Source organism: Chelmon rostratus, chromosome 1, assembly GCF_017976325.1.
Source record: "Chelmon rostratus isolate fCheRos1 chromosome 1, fCheRos1.pri, whole genome shotgun sequence".
Classification (NCBI taxonomy): domain Eukaryota; kingdom Metazoa; phylum Chordata; class Actinopteri; order Chaetodontiformes; family Chaetodontidae; genus Chelmon; species Chelmon rostratus.
The window spans coordinates 20,465,295-20,483,238 of NC_055658.1; the positions used below are offsets into that span (position 1 = coordinate 20,465,295).

General features: G+C 42.7%; 1 protein-coding gene across 2 annotated transcripts in view; it reads right to left on the minus strand.

Annotated features, from left to right (window-relative positions):
• The window catches only part of LOC121610088 (transcription initiation factor TFIID subunit 4-like), an 87,378-nt gene that overhangs the window by 37,599 nt on the left and 31,835 nt on the right, over positions 1-17,944 (minus strand). Inside the window, exons 9-13 of one of the 2 annotated variants that reach the window (XM_041942027.1) lie at positions 17,640-17,809; positions 12,043-12,173; positions 8,478-8,603; positions 3,860-3,916; positions 2,865-2,972 (exon numbers count right to left, since the gene is read on the minus strand). In XM_041942027.1, coding sequence (XP_041797961.1) covers positions 2,934-2,972; positions 3,860-3,916; positions 8,478-8,603; positions 12,043-12,173; positions 17,640-17,809 — 523 coding nt within the window. In that variant the 3' untranslated portion in view covers positions 2,865-2,933. Of the gene's footprint in view, positions 1-2,864; positions 2,973-3,859; positions 3,917-8,477; positions 8,604-12,042; positions 12,174-17,639; positions 17,810-17,944 lie in introns of those variants that run through there. The other variant, XM_041942018.1, reaches the window with a different exon arrangement.

Here is a 17,944-nt window from a genome sequence, read left to right on the forward strand (position 1 = left end):
CTCCACTCCTCTTCTCCAGTTCACTCGTTTCCTGTGTCCAGTTGTGCCTGCAGACGCGGTTGCGATGATGAATCTGTGGCTGCAGTGTGTCTGTGTGTCTGACATCGTGATGTATCTCTTCTGGCCTTAACTCCCTCTCTATCTCTCCCGGCCCCCCCCCCCCCCCCAAGTCTCCTTTTCTCTCCGTCTCTTTGTCTCTGTCTCTCTGTCTCCTTCCCTCTCTCTCTCTCTCATTGTCTCACTCTCAATAACTAGGCATAGCCTGGCCTCCTACCTCAGTGATGGAACAGACAGAACACACAGACCCACCACCGACAACAACAACAAACAGGAACTGAGCTCCACGATTTGCCCATTGATTTTCACTGGGGGCATTTCTGAAATAGCCCATCTGACCTTTCGGCCAAATGGTAGTGAATGGAGGAAACAGAGGCGCTAGACCGCTTTGCCTCTCTCTCACGCAAAACCTCTGCCAGCGTCTATCTGACCAGCCTGCTCTGCTGGTGACAAGGCTGTGGGTTAGGTTGCTGGTGCAAACACACAATGAGAGGCACAGCTACGTAAACGTACAAGACTAAAATCCTAAACCCTGCTCCTGACACCTACAGCCAACAATGTTCCTTACCCCCTCAATACAAAACTGTTGGACAAATAACACCATATGGTTAATTTTGGTATTTTTTGGTCTCATATGGCAGTTGAGTTTATCCTGAGAAAAGGTCTAAAGGACATTTCAATGAGGAATAATTAAAAACCAAATGTGTTATCCCCTTGGGATTATAAATCTGTTCTGTAAAGTTCATGGCAAATTCATTCAACTCGAATATTGTGCGATACTGTATGTTGTGTCCAGTTTTGGCCTGAAGGTGGCGCAAGCAGAAAACTCATGGATTGCTGACAAAAGAAATGTGTCATCTGCTGGGGAGCATGAATGTGCTCAGTGAATGTGATGGCAATCTGCCAATTAGATTCTGATATTTGTTGTTCACAACTGAACAATTTGGCCTGAAAGAGGCGCTAAAGGAGAGGCGATAAAAACATTAGGATTATTATCCTGGGGAACACAAACGGACGGACTGAGCACAGCAGGCTCAGGAATCCATGCAGGACAGGTAGTCGATCCCACTAGTATATTGAGTCAGGATTCCACCAAACCACACATTAAAATTGTGTATTAACAATCTATTTGATCTAAACATGTATTTTGTATTTTCTTACTAACCTGGCCTTATATCAACATTTAGGTACTGTAAAAAGGTGTTCTGTTATTCTATCATCAAGCGCGCCTGTGAGTAAAGCTAGTGAGTTAATTGTTGTCATTCAAGCACTGTCTACATGGCCTGTGTGGATCATCAAGATCCAAGTGATCAGACAAAAAAAACTATCACCCATTAAAACCCGGGTATGGCGAGGGATCCTGGATACACATTGGTAGAGCCATCCCGTCTCTGTTGCTCTTCCTGAAGTCTCTCCCTTCCTTTGTGGAGTTTTTCCTGAGGGTCTAAGGATGGAGGTGTGACATGTACAGATGGTAAAGTCGTTCGAGGCAAACTCGACTTGACAGTCAACCTGAGGTTGACCATTCATACCATTCATTTGCTTATCATGGGTTAATACCAGGCCGCTGGACTGGTCTGCAACCGTAGTTTCCCGACACACAGCGCCAGCCTTTTTAAAAACAAATCATGTGCCAGCTCAATTTACATGGCAACACTTGGTTCAAGTATATAACACGTTGTAATTCCATCTCCCCAAAATGATGATTGTTTGGTGGTGCTGGTTGTTTTGTATGCACATGTGTGCGTGACCACGGAGAGGGGCTTAAAGAGAGGCTGGCTCCTCTGCCCGTCGCCTGGAAGAGTAGCTCGGGCTCATTATCCTGATGAAATTTGCACAGATGTGTGAGCTGCCGACAGACTCTGCAGTGACACAAACAGCCAGCTCAGGTGATGAAAACCGGAGAGGCACGGGGGCTGAGAAACGACGGCCATTAAGCAAAAAAGAAAGAGGTGAGGGAGGGTGGAAGAGAGGTGTTGTATATGTAGACGTGTGTGTGTGTGTGTGTGTGTGTGTGTGTGTGTGTGTGTGTGTGGGTGGGGTGGGGGGGGCAGTTGGGGGGTAGGGAGTCTCTCTCGGGAGAAAGCATTACATAAAGTAACAATTTCCAAACCACCTTCTTAAAATTCCAGATGAAAATGAAAATGTGCATGTGTGCACACAGCGTCTCCTCACGAGGCACTAATCTGGCCGTATCCAGATGATGAGCGGACTGCCACTTAACAGGGAGGAGATCCACTTTGATCACATGGCCCCTGGGGCTAAACCTATCACGCTGCCTATTACGCTGCTTCATTTGCATATGTGGGGCTTATGGGTAGGCTGAGATCTAGAGTGAATGTTCTAAACTGCAGCAGGGCTCAATGTTGCTAGAAAGAAATGTCCAGGAGAGACGCAGAGAAAAGACTCTCTGCCAGTAGCCAGAGGTAAGAGAAGTCCACTTGTCACTTGAAGGTCACAAGTTCAACACCACAGACAAGCTAAGAAAATCCTTAAAATTTTAATATTTTGGCCAAATAAAAACTCTGAGTTGCAATGGAGCAAGGCATTTAAAGTTACCCCCAAATGTAAGTGGCTGACATTAAAAGACAATGGTTGCACTGGGGAGCAGTCAGGTGGAAAATTGCAGAACTGTGGAAGTATAAATTAGGGTGTTAGTGAGAAAAGTGCATACGTGCTCAGTAAACTTTACCTGGATAAATAAAAGGCTTTTTTAAAAAGAGCAAGAGACTTAGAAGAAACCGCGTCTGCTCCTTAAGTTCTACATCAACAGCAGCGGCAGCAACAACAACAACAACAGGTGAATGGTGCCTGTTTTATCCTCCTGCCTACTCAGACTACTCTATGGAAGCTCCACACAATCCTCTTGATCCTTGTTAGCGAGCCAAGGACTGAAAGCACCCAGTGAAGTTCTTCTGGAGTAAACAAAGAAAAAAAAACAAACACAAACTTCCGCTGTGACAGAACTATTTCGTTTTGCGTAAACAACATTAACCAACCACTAGAAGAAGAGTGGTCTACTTTCTGAGGTCCACTGGGAATTTTACCATATACGAGACCTGCACTTAAAATGAACAGGATATAGCATCGTACTGCCAACAGAAATGCACTACATCAGTAAAACATTTCCCAATTTGTAACACTACGTGTTGTGCCTTGGCCTATTACATGAACAAGGAAATAACTTTTTTTTACTCCTCTGTAGCAGTAAAAGTTAATATAGAGCATGAGTTGGTACATCTGAAAGCCTCATTCACCATTCACTTGTTTCTCTTTTCATGCTCGTACTGAACTACTGTTGCAATTTTACTCATTTTCAAAGAGAACAAAACAAACAAAAACAAACAAAATGCTTGTTTGCTCTCTTTTAAGAGACAACACAGTAAGTAGGTTGAGAGACAGATATTATAGTTTTGCATTACAACAAAACAGCATTAGCAAAAGTCATTAAGAAAAAGGACTGAGATGAGGAAATGAACGCGGGGGTGATAGTTATAACTGTATAACCTTCCCCTGATAGCCCGTCAATCAAACAATGGGCTCAATGAAGTCAAAATTCAAACTGGTGCGAGATGAAGAGGCTGAAATAGATGAATAAAAGAAAAAGAAGGGGGGAGGAAGAGGAGGGTTTCTTTGGTATGAAGAAAATCCTTTTCCACACATGGGTATCAATCGGCGCGAATAATTCCTCAAACTTTTTTAAGTCCGACTTTAAATGGCATTACATATGTAGTGAGGCATGAAAAATTAATACACTAGAGTCGGGGAAATGTCAAGGGTAATGATCTCCGCAGCAGCTTACCTCCTTAGCTTTCTGTTTCAGTCGAGCTTGCTCTGGGTCCTCTTGCCTGGAGCGACTCTGCGGAGTAAAGGGGGGAAAAACACAGGTTAACAGCTGGTTTAAGGAGCCCCCCCCCCACCCACCCCCATCGCTACTCATCTGTTGCTGCTGCAGCAAAAATAGTGCAAAATGGGAACAGGATACAGAGGTGTCAAGGACATCGTATTTGAATTCAGAGAAGTGCAATGGAGCGCCCCCCGGGGGGCGGTGGCCTTTAAACCCGCTCCAAATCCAGCCCTAAATAAGCTGCTGCAGGGGGATTCTAATCAAAAGAGGTTATTAAAAATTCTGCACGAGCCAGCACACACACACAATCACACACACACACAGGGCAAAGGATGTTGGTGAGTATCAGTGGCAGTGGCTGTGTGTGTGTCACTGTGAGCCAGTGTGGCCATCCGTTGCTGTGTGCGTGTGTGTGTGTGTGCGTGTGTGTTTCCCTGGCGTAACAACACAGCACTTCTATTTTAATCAGCCAGCCAAGATCTGGGTGAATGTACTTGTCCCTGGGAATCCTTCACCACACAGCCAAATGTACATGTACGGCTGACCACTGCAGGCAATACGGGCAGATTATGGTACTACACACACACACTGAGTGCTGTTATGTTGTGGGTCTGGATATAATCTGTGCAGCCTTATTTTTGCTGGATTAACCAAAATTAGGTCAGGTCCATGAAAAAACATGTTTTCCCCCATTGTTCAATATGTCTTTTGGCAAATATTCTAGAGCATCAGGCCTACGCCGATGTAGTTTAATACCTGTCTTTTATTCACTAACACTTTTCAAAAGGTATCATGTAGGCCTATATGAAGAAAAGGTAAAGGATAAAAAAATAAGATGACCCTTTAATATTTTTTACAACAAACTCTGTACATCATAGAGTAATAATATCGATTGTGGTTTTATACTTGATTTCTCCTTCCAGAACCAAATCAATCAGAGCGAGCAATAGGCCTCACTCCAAAGCAGGACCCCCACTCCTGCCTTGACCCTCTACCACCCTTTTTCCCGTCATCTTCTCTGCCTCATGGATGGAGAGTCGCTCCTCCTAGCCTTCCTGCTAATTGGCTTTAAATATATCAGGCGGTTCACGTACTGGTCGGTATCGCAACTAAGACTAATGTGTTTGCCCTCCGGTCGGCCGGAGCATCCCTCAAGACTTGAGTCATATTTTAAATGGACGGCGTAGAGGAGGGGAGGGCTTGTTGTGAAGGAAGGAGGAGAGGAGACGGGGGTGGAGGGGATTATTTTAGTGGGTTTCTTATTCAAGAGGTCAAATTAGCGGGCGCTCGAGCAGGAGAAAGGCAGGCAGGCAGGCAGGGAGGTGGGTGGAGGAGGAGTGGGAGGGGTTGGTACAGATGGACTGTTTACAAAGAGCAGCGGTGCCACTGGCATGCTTTACATCTCCTCTGTCAGCTGCCCCGATTCTCCCACTTACAGGAGAGAACAGAGGGGAGAAAAAGACTGGGTAGTAGATGCTGACAAGCTTTGTTGGGTGTGGCGAAGTGGAGTGTACGGTACTTAAATAATAAAGAAAAAACTCCATACTCCAATACAGCGTTCTACAGTATATGATCATATTCCACGAGTTATTTTGTGATGCCGTGTTTTTTTTTCCACCTTTACTAGTTTTGTCTACTTTCACTTCTTAAACCCCCATTGGGCTGTACTTGTTTCATTTAGCTGTGGGTTCTATGTGGAAAGAGTGAAGTTAACTTGATATTGAATATTCTGTAAATATATTCTCCCAAATATTAAGTCCAGTGGGTGAAACTTGTATTGCTACAACTCGTCTTGCAGTAATCACTGACACATTTACTTCTACATTTTTCTCATTTGCTTTACAAATTACTGAAAGTGAAAGACACAAATATCCTCCATAATCAATATCGAGCTTCACTTTACATCTCTGTTTAAACATGAGCGCAAGTGTTGCATGTTGACAAAAAGTGAGATGAACAATGCGCAACATGTCTTCTGGCTGCATAACATTATGGAGTTTTGAGGTTTATGATGATAGATTTCTCCAGTTATAATGGTTGGACGTTGGGCTAAGATGTGTGAAAATACAAATGTTTTCTCTCTTTTGCCTTTACAAACAACAAATGCCAAAACATGACATTTAGGGTTTGGACAGTTATCACTGGGAGCATGAAAAATACAGTCTAAAACAAAAGGAAAAAATTGTGCTACATCCATGGTTACATAATCAGTGACTGTTTTAGCAGTCTGTAAGTGTTTTAGGATGGATTTTCCCTGTTATGATACCACAGACGTGATAAATATGCCCTTTGTCCATACAATAATTCAGAAGAAAATATAGCACACATGGTTACACAGAAAAAGAAAAAATACTAGCATGTTCTCAGGCAGTGTTGTGGTGTAATATTTTGTACAATCATTAGGCAAAGATTTGCTTTCCAAACTTCTCCTTGAAGTGAAACGCCATGGCAACAGGGGCCAAAAAGCCATAGACATGGCTCTGAGGTGAAGTCAAACTACTCAACGATGCTCATGCAATCCAAATAGCCCCGAGGTAAGCCCTTCCAACAGGAACTTGGCTACATTTGCAAAAGTTCTTTACTAATCCTGTTAATGAGAGAACTGTTCACATTAAAAATAAAAAAGGACAAGATTGCACAGTGTAACCATGTAGAACTTGGCACTGACAGAGGGAATAAAAGCGTCACTGTTCATTTTTTTAACAACACACTTCACAGTGTCGTTTTCTTGCTGAGGTAATGTCTTTTTTCACTACCAGGAGTGAGGCTATCTGGTCTCTCCTATAAGAATAAGAAAAAGCAGACAGGTCATGAGGCTTGGTGGCCAGTTTTCATCAACTAGAGGATTTTCTAATATCCTGCATGGCAGGACCGGAGCGTAATAATGCAATTAAGACGGTGAGGTGTGCTGCAATGAGAATCTTTACTGTGGGACATTGGCTCCATTCAAAATTAATTAAATTAACCTAGCTTTCTGCTAATGTTGCACCGCGAGGCATTTTCATTTGCAAAAGATTCTCTCTCTCTTTTTTTGTTCAGTGGTGATCTTTCCAAATTTGAAGACCCTTTTTTAACTGATAAACAAATGACCGTTTGTGCACAGGAATGAGATCAGAGTAGTGGACGGGTAACACTGCAACCCTGTTGGGAATAAGTAACTTAAATACTTCCTTGCAAAGTTAGTGCAGGTATTCCTGTTCTATATGCTTTATTTTTCAAAGGACAGAGGGCAACTTATGTCACTGAATAAAAAGATGTTGAAAAAACGTAAAGACTACACCCTCTTTATTGCGAAGGGTCCACACTAGTGGTGCTTCTTCCGAAAGGACTAGACCAGTGATATAAGCCATACCAGACAAACTGCATAACTTTTCAGTTAGCGCTGACCCCTTTTTTTTGTTGCAGTGCATGTTAATGAATCCTATTGCATGGTCTAACAGAAACATTACGAGGAGTTGCACAACACAAAATTTCAAACTTTTTCACATACTGTAGCCTTGTACACCACCTAATAAAAATGTTAATATTATGTCACATGATTTAGACTTGACCACTGTCAGACTCAACTAAGACCTAATAAGATCGCTTTGGTTTCTCTTTACTAAATATATACTAATTACAAAATCCACAAATTCACCTTCATTCCAGATTCAGTAAAAAGTGGTGTCTGTAGTTGACTGTGTTTGAAAGGATTTATGTAACAGTTGAGATGACGTGTACTCTACTCCACCAAGCCAACACAGCTGATCCCCAGGGTTGACAAAACGTGTGCAAATGATGCATCTGTGGATTCACTGATGATCTGTTTTGTGATCGCCACCTTAGATATGTGACATCTGCAGTTTTCTATATGTCTTTGCAACATTTTTGCTCCTAAATGATTATTGCTGTAGTGAATCTGTGTTGTTCCTAAAGACCCCACCTCTACATTGAGCAGTGCAGTCAGGATTATGAGGCTTTCACTCAGAATTTCTGTTCATAAAGTTTACACAAAGCAACTCTCTCTGTTCTTCCAAAGTAACACCTGCAATACTTCCTGTGCACAGCGAAATCATTCTGGTACAGGACACCAGAGGTTTAGAACAACATATGTAAAAGCTGTACAGAGTATATTGGTATAACAATCACATGCTGGCCTCTCTGACACTCAAAACTGATGCTCTGTTACACCTGAGCTGTCAAGGCTTGTGATAGAGGGACACTTTGCAGCTTGTACATGGGGGTGGGTGAGCATGTGTCGACTGCATGGTGCATGGGGGTTGAGGGCGCCCCCCTCGCCGTGTCCGGGGAGGAAGAGCCAGGACAGAGGAGCCCTGGGGCCAGGAGCCTGGGAGGACACAGGGAGGTCACTTCATCCACTGGTGTCACACTCTAATTCATCTGTCAGGGCCTGCGCAGGAGCAACATGCACACACATACACACGGCAGTACACAAAAACACACTGTTGCATGGGGACATAACTCTCTGTCTCAAACACACACACACACACACACACACACACACACACACACACACACACACACACACACACACACACACACACAATCGGGTGGTGAGGTGACAATAACTTACTTTAGCGGCTTTCAACAGGATCTCTCTCTCCTGCTCGTCCTTCCTCTGCTTCTCGATTCTCTCCAGCTGCTCGAAGAAGCGAAGCTGAGAGCGAACGTCTGCAGACTGTTCATAGCACTCATCATCCTGACAAGAAGATAGAGAGAAAATCACTGCGACTGCAACAGAAAAAAGCAACGACTCCCGTTCAGCCGATGCGGCTGAGGCTTTGGGCAAGTTTCAGAAGTTCAGGGCAGCCCTCAGTCCATCAACTGTAAATAAATTACTAGAACATCTATTTCCCCAAAAGCAGTGTGGTAATAAAATATTTGTCTGACATCAATTACAGAAAACTGAGACTTAAGAGAGACCAAGTTTGTCAAGATGAGTCATGTACATGCACCTTACAGTTATGTAGCCAAGTCCATTTTAAGTTGCTAAATAGTAATTATTGTCATACATACAGGGGTCTTTCAACATTAGGAAATTGTCCTGAACAGCAGATGAATAATCGGCTTTGATAAGATACCTGCTCTACTGTTTAATCTGCAACTATGATTATTTTCATTATCGATTAATCCAATCAATCAATTAATCAATAATTCTTTGTTGTTCAATTAATCATTTACTATATTATGGGCCTGCAAATGGTGACAACTGTCTGGCACAGTTTGTCAGGCATCTTCATATGAATTCTTTCGTATGGCCAACAGTCCAAACCCCAAGGATACTCAAATCAAATCATATAAAACAGAGAAAGGCAGTGATTCCTAACATTACAAAGTTAGATCCAGCAATGTCTTTTGGCCATTTTGCCTGCAGGTCACATTTTTGTTGACTGACACGTACACAGGATTAATCAACCGCTCGTTTCAGCACTACTCCATTGTGAATGGAACTGTGTCACTTTCTGTTTTGACACTAAATGGAAATACTGACATGCCAAAAAAGCAGAGACTGAGCTAACCTGAGACATAGAGGAGGGACAGCTAGACAAGTAGAGAGCAGACAGCATGCATGGGTCTGTCCTCACTATTAGTTAGGTGTGATAATAAGAAACTGAACATTTTATGTATGCATTCCCTGACTCACTAAAACGTTGTAGAAATTACGCACCTTTTTCTGATACCAAATGAATAAAACATCTCGTCCGGGTGTGATTGATTGGATGCATTGACTGTAATTGTGGTGCAAGTGCTTTCTGTTTCCTTGCCAATGCACGCAAAAAAGCATGATGGACTACCAAAACTGTTAAGATCTATGATTACAATCGAAGATTACAATAAAGAAGGCAGGGATGCATAAAAAATACCCTGATCATTGACTGCACATTTGGTTAAACCAAAGTTAAGTCACAGCTCATCTGGAACATCAGTCTGATCACAACAGACTGGAGCGCACTAACTTTTTCTATTTACAGACGATGCTTCTCTTTGCATATGGCGCACCACCTCCCACTTGGGAAATGGAAAGGCAAGTGTAAAAGCAACTTTTGTAGGTCATCAAAAGTTAATAGGATAATTGCTTATTTCACATGTTTGTGTGTGTATGTCTGTGCGCCTCTTCTGCAGCTCTGTTCTCCTTGTGCACTTGATTTTTATATTACTCTCTTTTCCATCTGTGTGTGTGTCAGGTCTGTGTGTGTGTGTGTGTTTCCATGAGTGGATGAGAGAAGCTGGGTGGCACAGAGCACAAAGACACATCAGAAGAGGCTCATCGCCAGCACCCCCCCGCTCCCCCGGCTCCCCTCTCTCTCATCCAGCCTCCCTCCTCTTTGTTGCAGCGCTGAGCCCGCACTCTTGCCGTAGCTCCTGCTGCCGCCGCTGAAGCCCGGTTGCTCTTTAAGGCCGCTTTGTCTTTTGGTCTTTTCTCTTTTTTTTCCCCCTGTCTTTTTTTTTCGCTGATGTCAACAGAGTGGCTTCACAGAGCTTCATGCCTCTCTCACACACACCTCATTTACAAAACCGCAAAAAAGGAAAAGACCGAACGAAAGGAAGAGGAAGAAGAAGCACAAAACAAGATGGGGACAGCTGTAGCGATGCTCTTCCTCCCTCCTCCTCTTCCTCCCTTCGTGGTGTCATGAAAAACACAAGTTTCCCCCCAGTTCTCCCAACAACGCCAAGATTTGGGACTGTAGTTGAGAAGGATTTGTGCTTTAATGTACACCAATTAAATGTGGTTATATAGTTACATTCAAGGGCTACGAGAGAGGAAGTCACCACGCAGGTGTACGCAGACGAGCACTTAGAAGTTCTTTCAGACCTCAAGTTTTGGCTGACTGACTGAAAAGTCTGAGCTCTCCTGTTTATCAACTCAAGGGTAAAAAAGATTACTAAACTTGCTTTTTTTTTATCTGTGAGTTTATGTGTGAGACAGATAAAAGTGCATTTGTGTGCATGCCACAGCGTGTCTGTGCAGCAATGTTGGGAGCATACAAACATTCCAAGTTTGTGTGTTTAAATATGTGTGTGCTTGAATGTACTGATGAAGTTTCTTTCCCAACTCCACTGATTTAATATCCCCTTCCGGATATGTTTTGGTCCAATATTTACTTCCCTACGTATTATTATTGCATTATATCCCTGCAAAACAGTCTGCCCATTTATATGAAGGGCTGCTTGGATACATCCACCATGCCATCTATCGATAATGTTGAAATGCATCAACCGTTTTTGCACAAGAAAATACATGTGTTGGCTTTGTGAAGGATAATTTACAGGAATTGAAAAGAGAAAGATAAATGGTGGAATAAAGTGTTTTAACATATGTCTGTTGTTAATTCTACTAACACATTAATTAGAACATAATCCACATAAGCTATGCCAAAAAAGCACACATGCTTATCAGTCACTTTCCCACCCTCACACTGATGGTGGCCAGGCTGCCATGTGAGGCGCTTGCCTGCCCATCAGGAGCAACTTCTGGGGGGTTCATGTTTTGTTCAAGGAAACTTCAACATGTTTACAGGAGGAGTCGGTGATCAAACCACCAGCCTCCGCTATTAATGAACCATAGCCGAAGGAATACAGCACATGCAACAGAGAGGGAGGCATGCTGATTGGCTGCAATGAGTGCTAGAGCATTAATGAAATTTCTATAAAACACTGTATAATTTCCAACTTTATGTGCCCACCTGCCTTCTGCCTTAGCAAACAAGTTCATTTCTGCAGGTAAAATCCAGCCTGACTGCTTTCACTTTAATGGCCAGATAACATAACAAAGCAGCTGCATTTTACAAAGTCAGCAAACAGACAAGTGGTGCATTGTGGGAATGCTCCCTACTGGAGACAAGGGAAAGCTAATTGTGATTATACATGATGAACTCTGAATTTTTAAAGAGGATTGAAGAGAGTATTTGATTTTTTCCCAGTGTCACCTGTTCGTTAGCCAGTAGGTTAAGCTGCTTCAGCTGGCACATGTGGAGCACAGTGAGTTACAATAAAAAAACTGACTGGAAATGGATTAGACTTTAAAAAACGCACAGAAAGTCTCAGAGAACAATATTAATAACTATCATTATTGGGTGTGTGTGTGTGTGTGAGTGTGTGTGTGTGTGTGCGGGCACATGTGTTTGCGTTCTTCCTACCTTACAGGAGTCCAGTCGGTGCTGTGCGATAGTAGATACTTTTTCTACCACAGTCCGAAGTCGTGACTGTGTGGCATGTGAGATGAACGTCACTGCCTCCATAGGGACCTCTGTGACTCCAAACTTCTTGGCTGTGAAGGATACACACATGCACACACGCACACACCAACACATATTTAGGACATGATGAAACTTTTGCAATCAGTGTATCAATATTAAGTACGACACCTCTTCTCCAAACAACAGGTACAGTTAGTACCTTTGCTTCTCATATTCACAACCACATTTCCCATTCACCTCACCGATTCTGTCCCAGTTAAGTTGTTGGTCCTCCACTTTACCACCAACATAACTATATATATATGTATGTGTGTGTGTGTGTGTGTGTATATATATATATATATATATATATATAACCCTTATTCTCACTTTTAATTTACTACTGGGATAAACAGGTTGAAAGCGATTATTTTATCATCATGCCAACAGCTCGCACATCAGCACATAGAAGGTAATTGTTTTACTACAAACGTATACACAACCAAACAACACACAAATGCACACCGACAAAACACACCACTTTCATTCAGTACCTCCACTCATACACACCTACTGTACTCACACACACATTCACACTGAACAACTGTCTGGATTAGTACGTGCAATTAACTCCTAGAAATAGGACTCATCACACAGAAAAGTTAATTTGTTTCATAGTCTTAGTGCAAATTCCAGAGTGGCTTTACTAGCTAAGCTCCTTCGAGTGTGTAAACGACATTGACCATCTCTTTTCGTAGGAGAAGGATAATTTAGTTTCCTTGGAGCAAAACCCATCTGAAGTCATAACAAAAGAGAGGAGGACAGACTTTGGTTGGGTTACTATCTGTTTCCAACTTCCTTTTAAATTATTCCATTACCATAATTTTCTCTCTGGCACCCTTTTAAGTAAACCACACCAATTATTTAAATCAGCTGAACAATACATATACTCCTCACCCGCTCAAGCTTTGAAATGGATGGAGGCAGCCCTGTAAGCCTTATAATTACCGTGGCAATACATGTAGCAATGTCACAAGGTCAAAGAAAAACATGAAAAAATAAGATCTTCCAGAGACATTAATAGTTTATGTGTGAGACAGAGAATGTTCGAGAGACTTAAAAGCCAGAAAGCCACATTTCTTTGAAAAACAACTGCTCTTCAGCTTCAGCTTCAGCTTCATACAAATCAGCATTCACCGAGACAAAAGGGCCAACAACACATCTAGAAATAGACTAATGAACCGAAGAGACAGAACATGCGCAAAAGACTGTAGCATCTCCAGTTCGGTGGACATACAGCATTTTCGCCTCTAGGGATGGCAATGTCAGTCAGTGGATCGGTCAAACCCCATTTCGGTCCATACAGAACTCAGCAACTATTGGATGGAGTGTCATGAAATATGGTGCAGATATCCATGGTTCCCAGACATTATATGATCATGAATTTGGTAATCCTCTTCATCAAGTGTGACCATGAGATTCACATTTGAGTAAAGTGTCTAAAGAACTATTGCAATTGCCATGAGAGGACAGGACTTTCACCCACCAAGGTCAACGTTGACCGGTTTTCAGCTATATAATGTGGATAAGTTACGTCACATATGGTACAGTAACATACTTATTTTAACCCATGATCCTCTCCTTAAGCTAACCAAGTAGTTTTGGTGCCTGAACCTAAAAAACCTGCGACTGTTTTTCACGTATTCTCTGTGTCATGCTGCTCTTCATACACAATTGAATAATGTTAGATTGTAACACTAAATAGCACCACATGTACTCTATATGCTATAGTTGTCTGCTCATTATTTTGAGCACAACAGACAACATAAAGGAATCCAATGGAGAGACACAATCTGCATTAAGACCTGGTAACTTTAATATCTACTTTGTATAGAACTGAATGGTATCCATAGCAACAAGGGTCCACCTGAAATGTAGCTGGCAGCGAACATGGAAAATGTCCTGAACGACCCATCTATACTAAATTATAATGCCTGCAACTGTGATTCTTTTTTTTCTGCCCACAAACCCAAGACCCTGAGAAACCTGAACTCCACCTGGGGCAGCTGAAATCCTTTCCCCTCCACATCAGGAGTCAAAGTCCAGTAAGGCAACAAGGACCACTCCATCCTCAAATCTAGCAGAAATGTCATCACACCAAGCTATATCCTAAATGGAATTGATGTGATGCCAGTCATAAAAACAGTGAACAAATGGCTCACAAAAGTAACCTCTGGACACCATACTCCCACTGCTGAGGTGCTAAACATGGTTATGAGCTTATTCCAGAGCCAAAAAACACACACAGACCCTATTAGCAAATGCTACTGATCCTTTCATGATCAGTGATAATGTAAAAAAGTTGGTGTTGTGTTCCTGCAGTGAAATATTTTGGTTTCATAACCAGCTAGAGTCTCCTTTCAAGGACCGTGGCGTTCCCTGAGCAGCCTGATTCCTCCTCCAGACCCCCTTTTTAAAAATAGGGACCAACAATCCTTTGCCAGTTCCGGGGCAATGTTCTTGACATCCATCCTTGACAGTCTAACAATGTCCAGAGACTTTAGCGTTTCTAAAGTGTAAAATGTTAAATGTTAATGTTTATTTTTTGACACTCTAAACTTACTGTGTTTCTATGTGAAGGTCCAGTTTATACAGTAGGATCTAGCGGTGAGTTTGCAGATTGCAATCAACTGAGTAACCTTCGCCTCCCCCTCCCCCACGATGGCTGCTAAAAACACAAAAGCAATTTGTCTGTTGTTGACTACTGTAAAAACATGGAAGTGCAACTTGGCGGACTCCATGGAAGAGGACCGGCTCCCTCTGTGGATGTAAAGAGCTCATTCTAAGATGCCAATGAATTAATCTAAATGCTACACGCTGGACCTTTAAGGGTTTCATGGGGCAATGAGGGGGGGAAATGAAAATCAGATAATAGTTTTGGGACGTTACGTCCTTTTGTGTTTAGTAAAGCAGAGACAATACATATTGTATAGATACTACTATGATCTAAGAGTGTATGTAGCATAAAAATACCACAGCATGGTGAAATAAAGGCAGGATGCAACTGCTTTCTGTTACAATTCAATTATTTAGTGGCAGTGTCTGTTCCAGTGATGATTCACTCTCAAGCAAGCTCCAGTAGCTAACATTTGTGTCAAGCAAAGTGAGACGTACGTCACAACACAACTCCCTGCTATTGAAGAAAGCTAACAAATTGGACAAAGTTGGATACTGTATTTTAATAGCTGTGCTGGTAACTATAATAGTAGCAGATGATGCCATTGCGCTCAAATTAGAAACCAAACACTTGAAAACGGGTCAAAATTGACCCGAAGACAATAGGAGGGTTAAAGGTTAAACACTCACGCCATTATTTTCAACACAAAGAGAGATGTTGGAGCTCTTACAATCGGAACCTTGACATGTTTGTGGTGACCCAGTAGCAGGTCATGCTAATTTCATTGTAAAACTGACAGGATGTGAGCGCTGCATGGGGCACTTCCTTTGTTTTGAAAGTGAGTCATGTTCAAGTTGCAAGAAATTGTGCTTAAGAACACCCAGCATCCAATCAGAGGAAAGAATTTTTTGTCTCGATGCTATTATTTCTTTTTGGCCATTAGATTGTGCTCCCAAACGATATTCAAGTGTGATGCTGAGGTAGTAATCCACGCATGGCTGCTCACTCTAATGTGATTCCAGGTCTTAGAATTTGATTATTTTAAGACATCTGAAATAGATTTAAGAAGCTGTGCGTTACCTGCCATGTGTGGGTTGCATACCTGCTCTGTGTCAGTCCACATGTTTACATTGATGTGATAAGCCCATGTGCATGTATGTGCACGAGTGTGTGTGTGTGGACCTTTAAGGTATCAGCGGACTATCGCTACTTTGAGGAGCTTTTCTAGAGAGCTCCAGCTGTGCCTGTGTTCTGGTTTCTGAGATGGGGGGGGTGTTGCTGTTTTGCAGCTTCACAAATGAAACTACCCACCCCCTCCACTCCCCTCCCCAGCTCATGGACCAGCCTGAAGAGTTATGAGGGGAGGGAGAGAGTGGTTTGGGAGAGGAGGGCGGCACAAGTGTTTGTTTGGAGGGGATAAATACAAGAGGAGAGGAAAATAAAGAAGGGGATAGAAAGAGGCAGCCAGCATCCTGTCCTGGAATCAGCCTTTACAAAAAGAAAAAAGAAGAGAAGAAATAAATGGGGAAAAGAATGGGGAATCAGGACATCTCCTCTGATATGAAAATACAAAAGTAACAAAGAAGGAACAGATGCTGGAGTTCATCTGTTTGTGGGGGCAACCAGAGGGCAGGAAAGGTCACAGGGAAGTTTTAGCAGGATGTAAATGAGAAGGCAGAGCAGGTCGGACTTGGTGCTCATACAGTAAAGAGGAGCAGCCGAGGCTTTCTGATTGAGTGGAGCTGGCAGGCCGGGGGAGCCTCCCTCGGACTGCTGTCAGCTGAGAGCGTGGAGAGGCCAATCACTGACACAATAAAGCTGCATAAGTGCCACTTCCCCAGCAGGGGGCGCCCTAGCCTCCTGCCCTGCATCATGCTGTGTGCCCCCCCCGAGGAAAGAGTTATATTTTTAAACAACCCCTCTGCCCCAAGGTGACGGGATAACAACCACGACCAAGAGTCCACGTAACGAAACATGACCTGCAGGCCTCCGTGCTACACTAAAGATACTTTAATTGAGATAAAACAAGATGAGGGCGCTAGACTCCCCGTCACGTGGAATTACACTGTGTGTTTTTTGATCCGATGCACAGGAGCAAGATGCTAGGCACAGTTTTATTTTGAGTAATAACGCTCATTATACGTTTTCACGGGTTTCACTGTGCAGCGAGAGCCTAAAGTATATTTCAAGCAATAAAATTGACTGCCTGTAGCAAAAAGAGGTAATGAAGACACTATCACTCTCAGTGATGCTGCAAACAAACCAAGACTTCTCCGCCTGTATCGATTAGCACACGCAATACTGTGTGCTATCAGAGTGTCAAGATCCACTAAAAAGAGAGAAAGAATCAAAATCTCACTGCCAAGTCTCATTCCTCTAAACTCTGTTCCTTTAGTCCAGAGGACAATCTGACAGCCAGCCTTCAAAAGACAAACCCATAAAGTATTTATGTGTGTGCCTGGGGTCCAGTGAGTTCAGACAGCCACTGAAGAATTCATTAAAGGAGGTGAAAGAATTGTTAAGTGTATCAAATTTAAACCGAGGCCAAACAAGAAAAGGCTCAGCCTGAACCACTGTAGGAGAGAAAATCAAAACTGTCTTTAGTGATGACACGATAAATACAGAAACAACATGTTCCTAACACAAAAGACAACAGATAGTGATTTCATCACTACTACAGCCTGGATGTTCAGTTTCGGGTTGTTGTTTGGAGTGGATGGGAGGGAGTACACTGATAGAACAATAAGATTTGTCCTGCTGCTAGAATAACCACTGATATCTGAGAGGCTAGCCTTCTCTAACTGCAGCACATTTCCCAGTTAAATGCTGATGAGCAGCGACATTGCTTCACTGCCAGACGGGCCCGGCACGCTCATCTTACCTGTTTCCAATATTCGTCGATGGAGCAGTCCCGGGTGGAGAAAGGCCTCGTCTTTACAAGAGCGGATCTGCGTTCCCACCAGTTCAGAGTTGGTGGCAAGTATTCTTGCGCTCTCCTCGTTCAGGTTCACGCCGGCCATGGAGGCTACATCATTGATGTCATCATCATCCCTGCAACATGAGAGATGGGAGATTAGCAAAAATACATAAAATGGAAAATTAAAATTAAATTAAAATTAAACTTGAAAAGCATTAAAATCTCAACTAGATCATCTCTTCTAAAGGAGAAGGTGATGCTTAAATGTA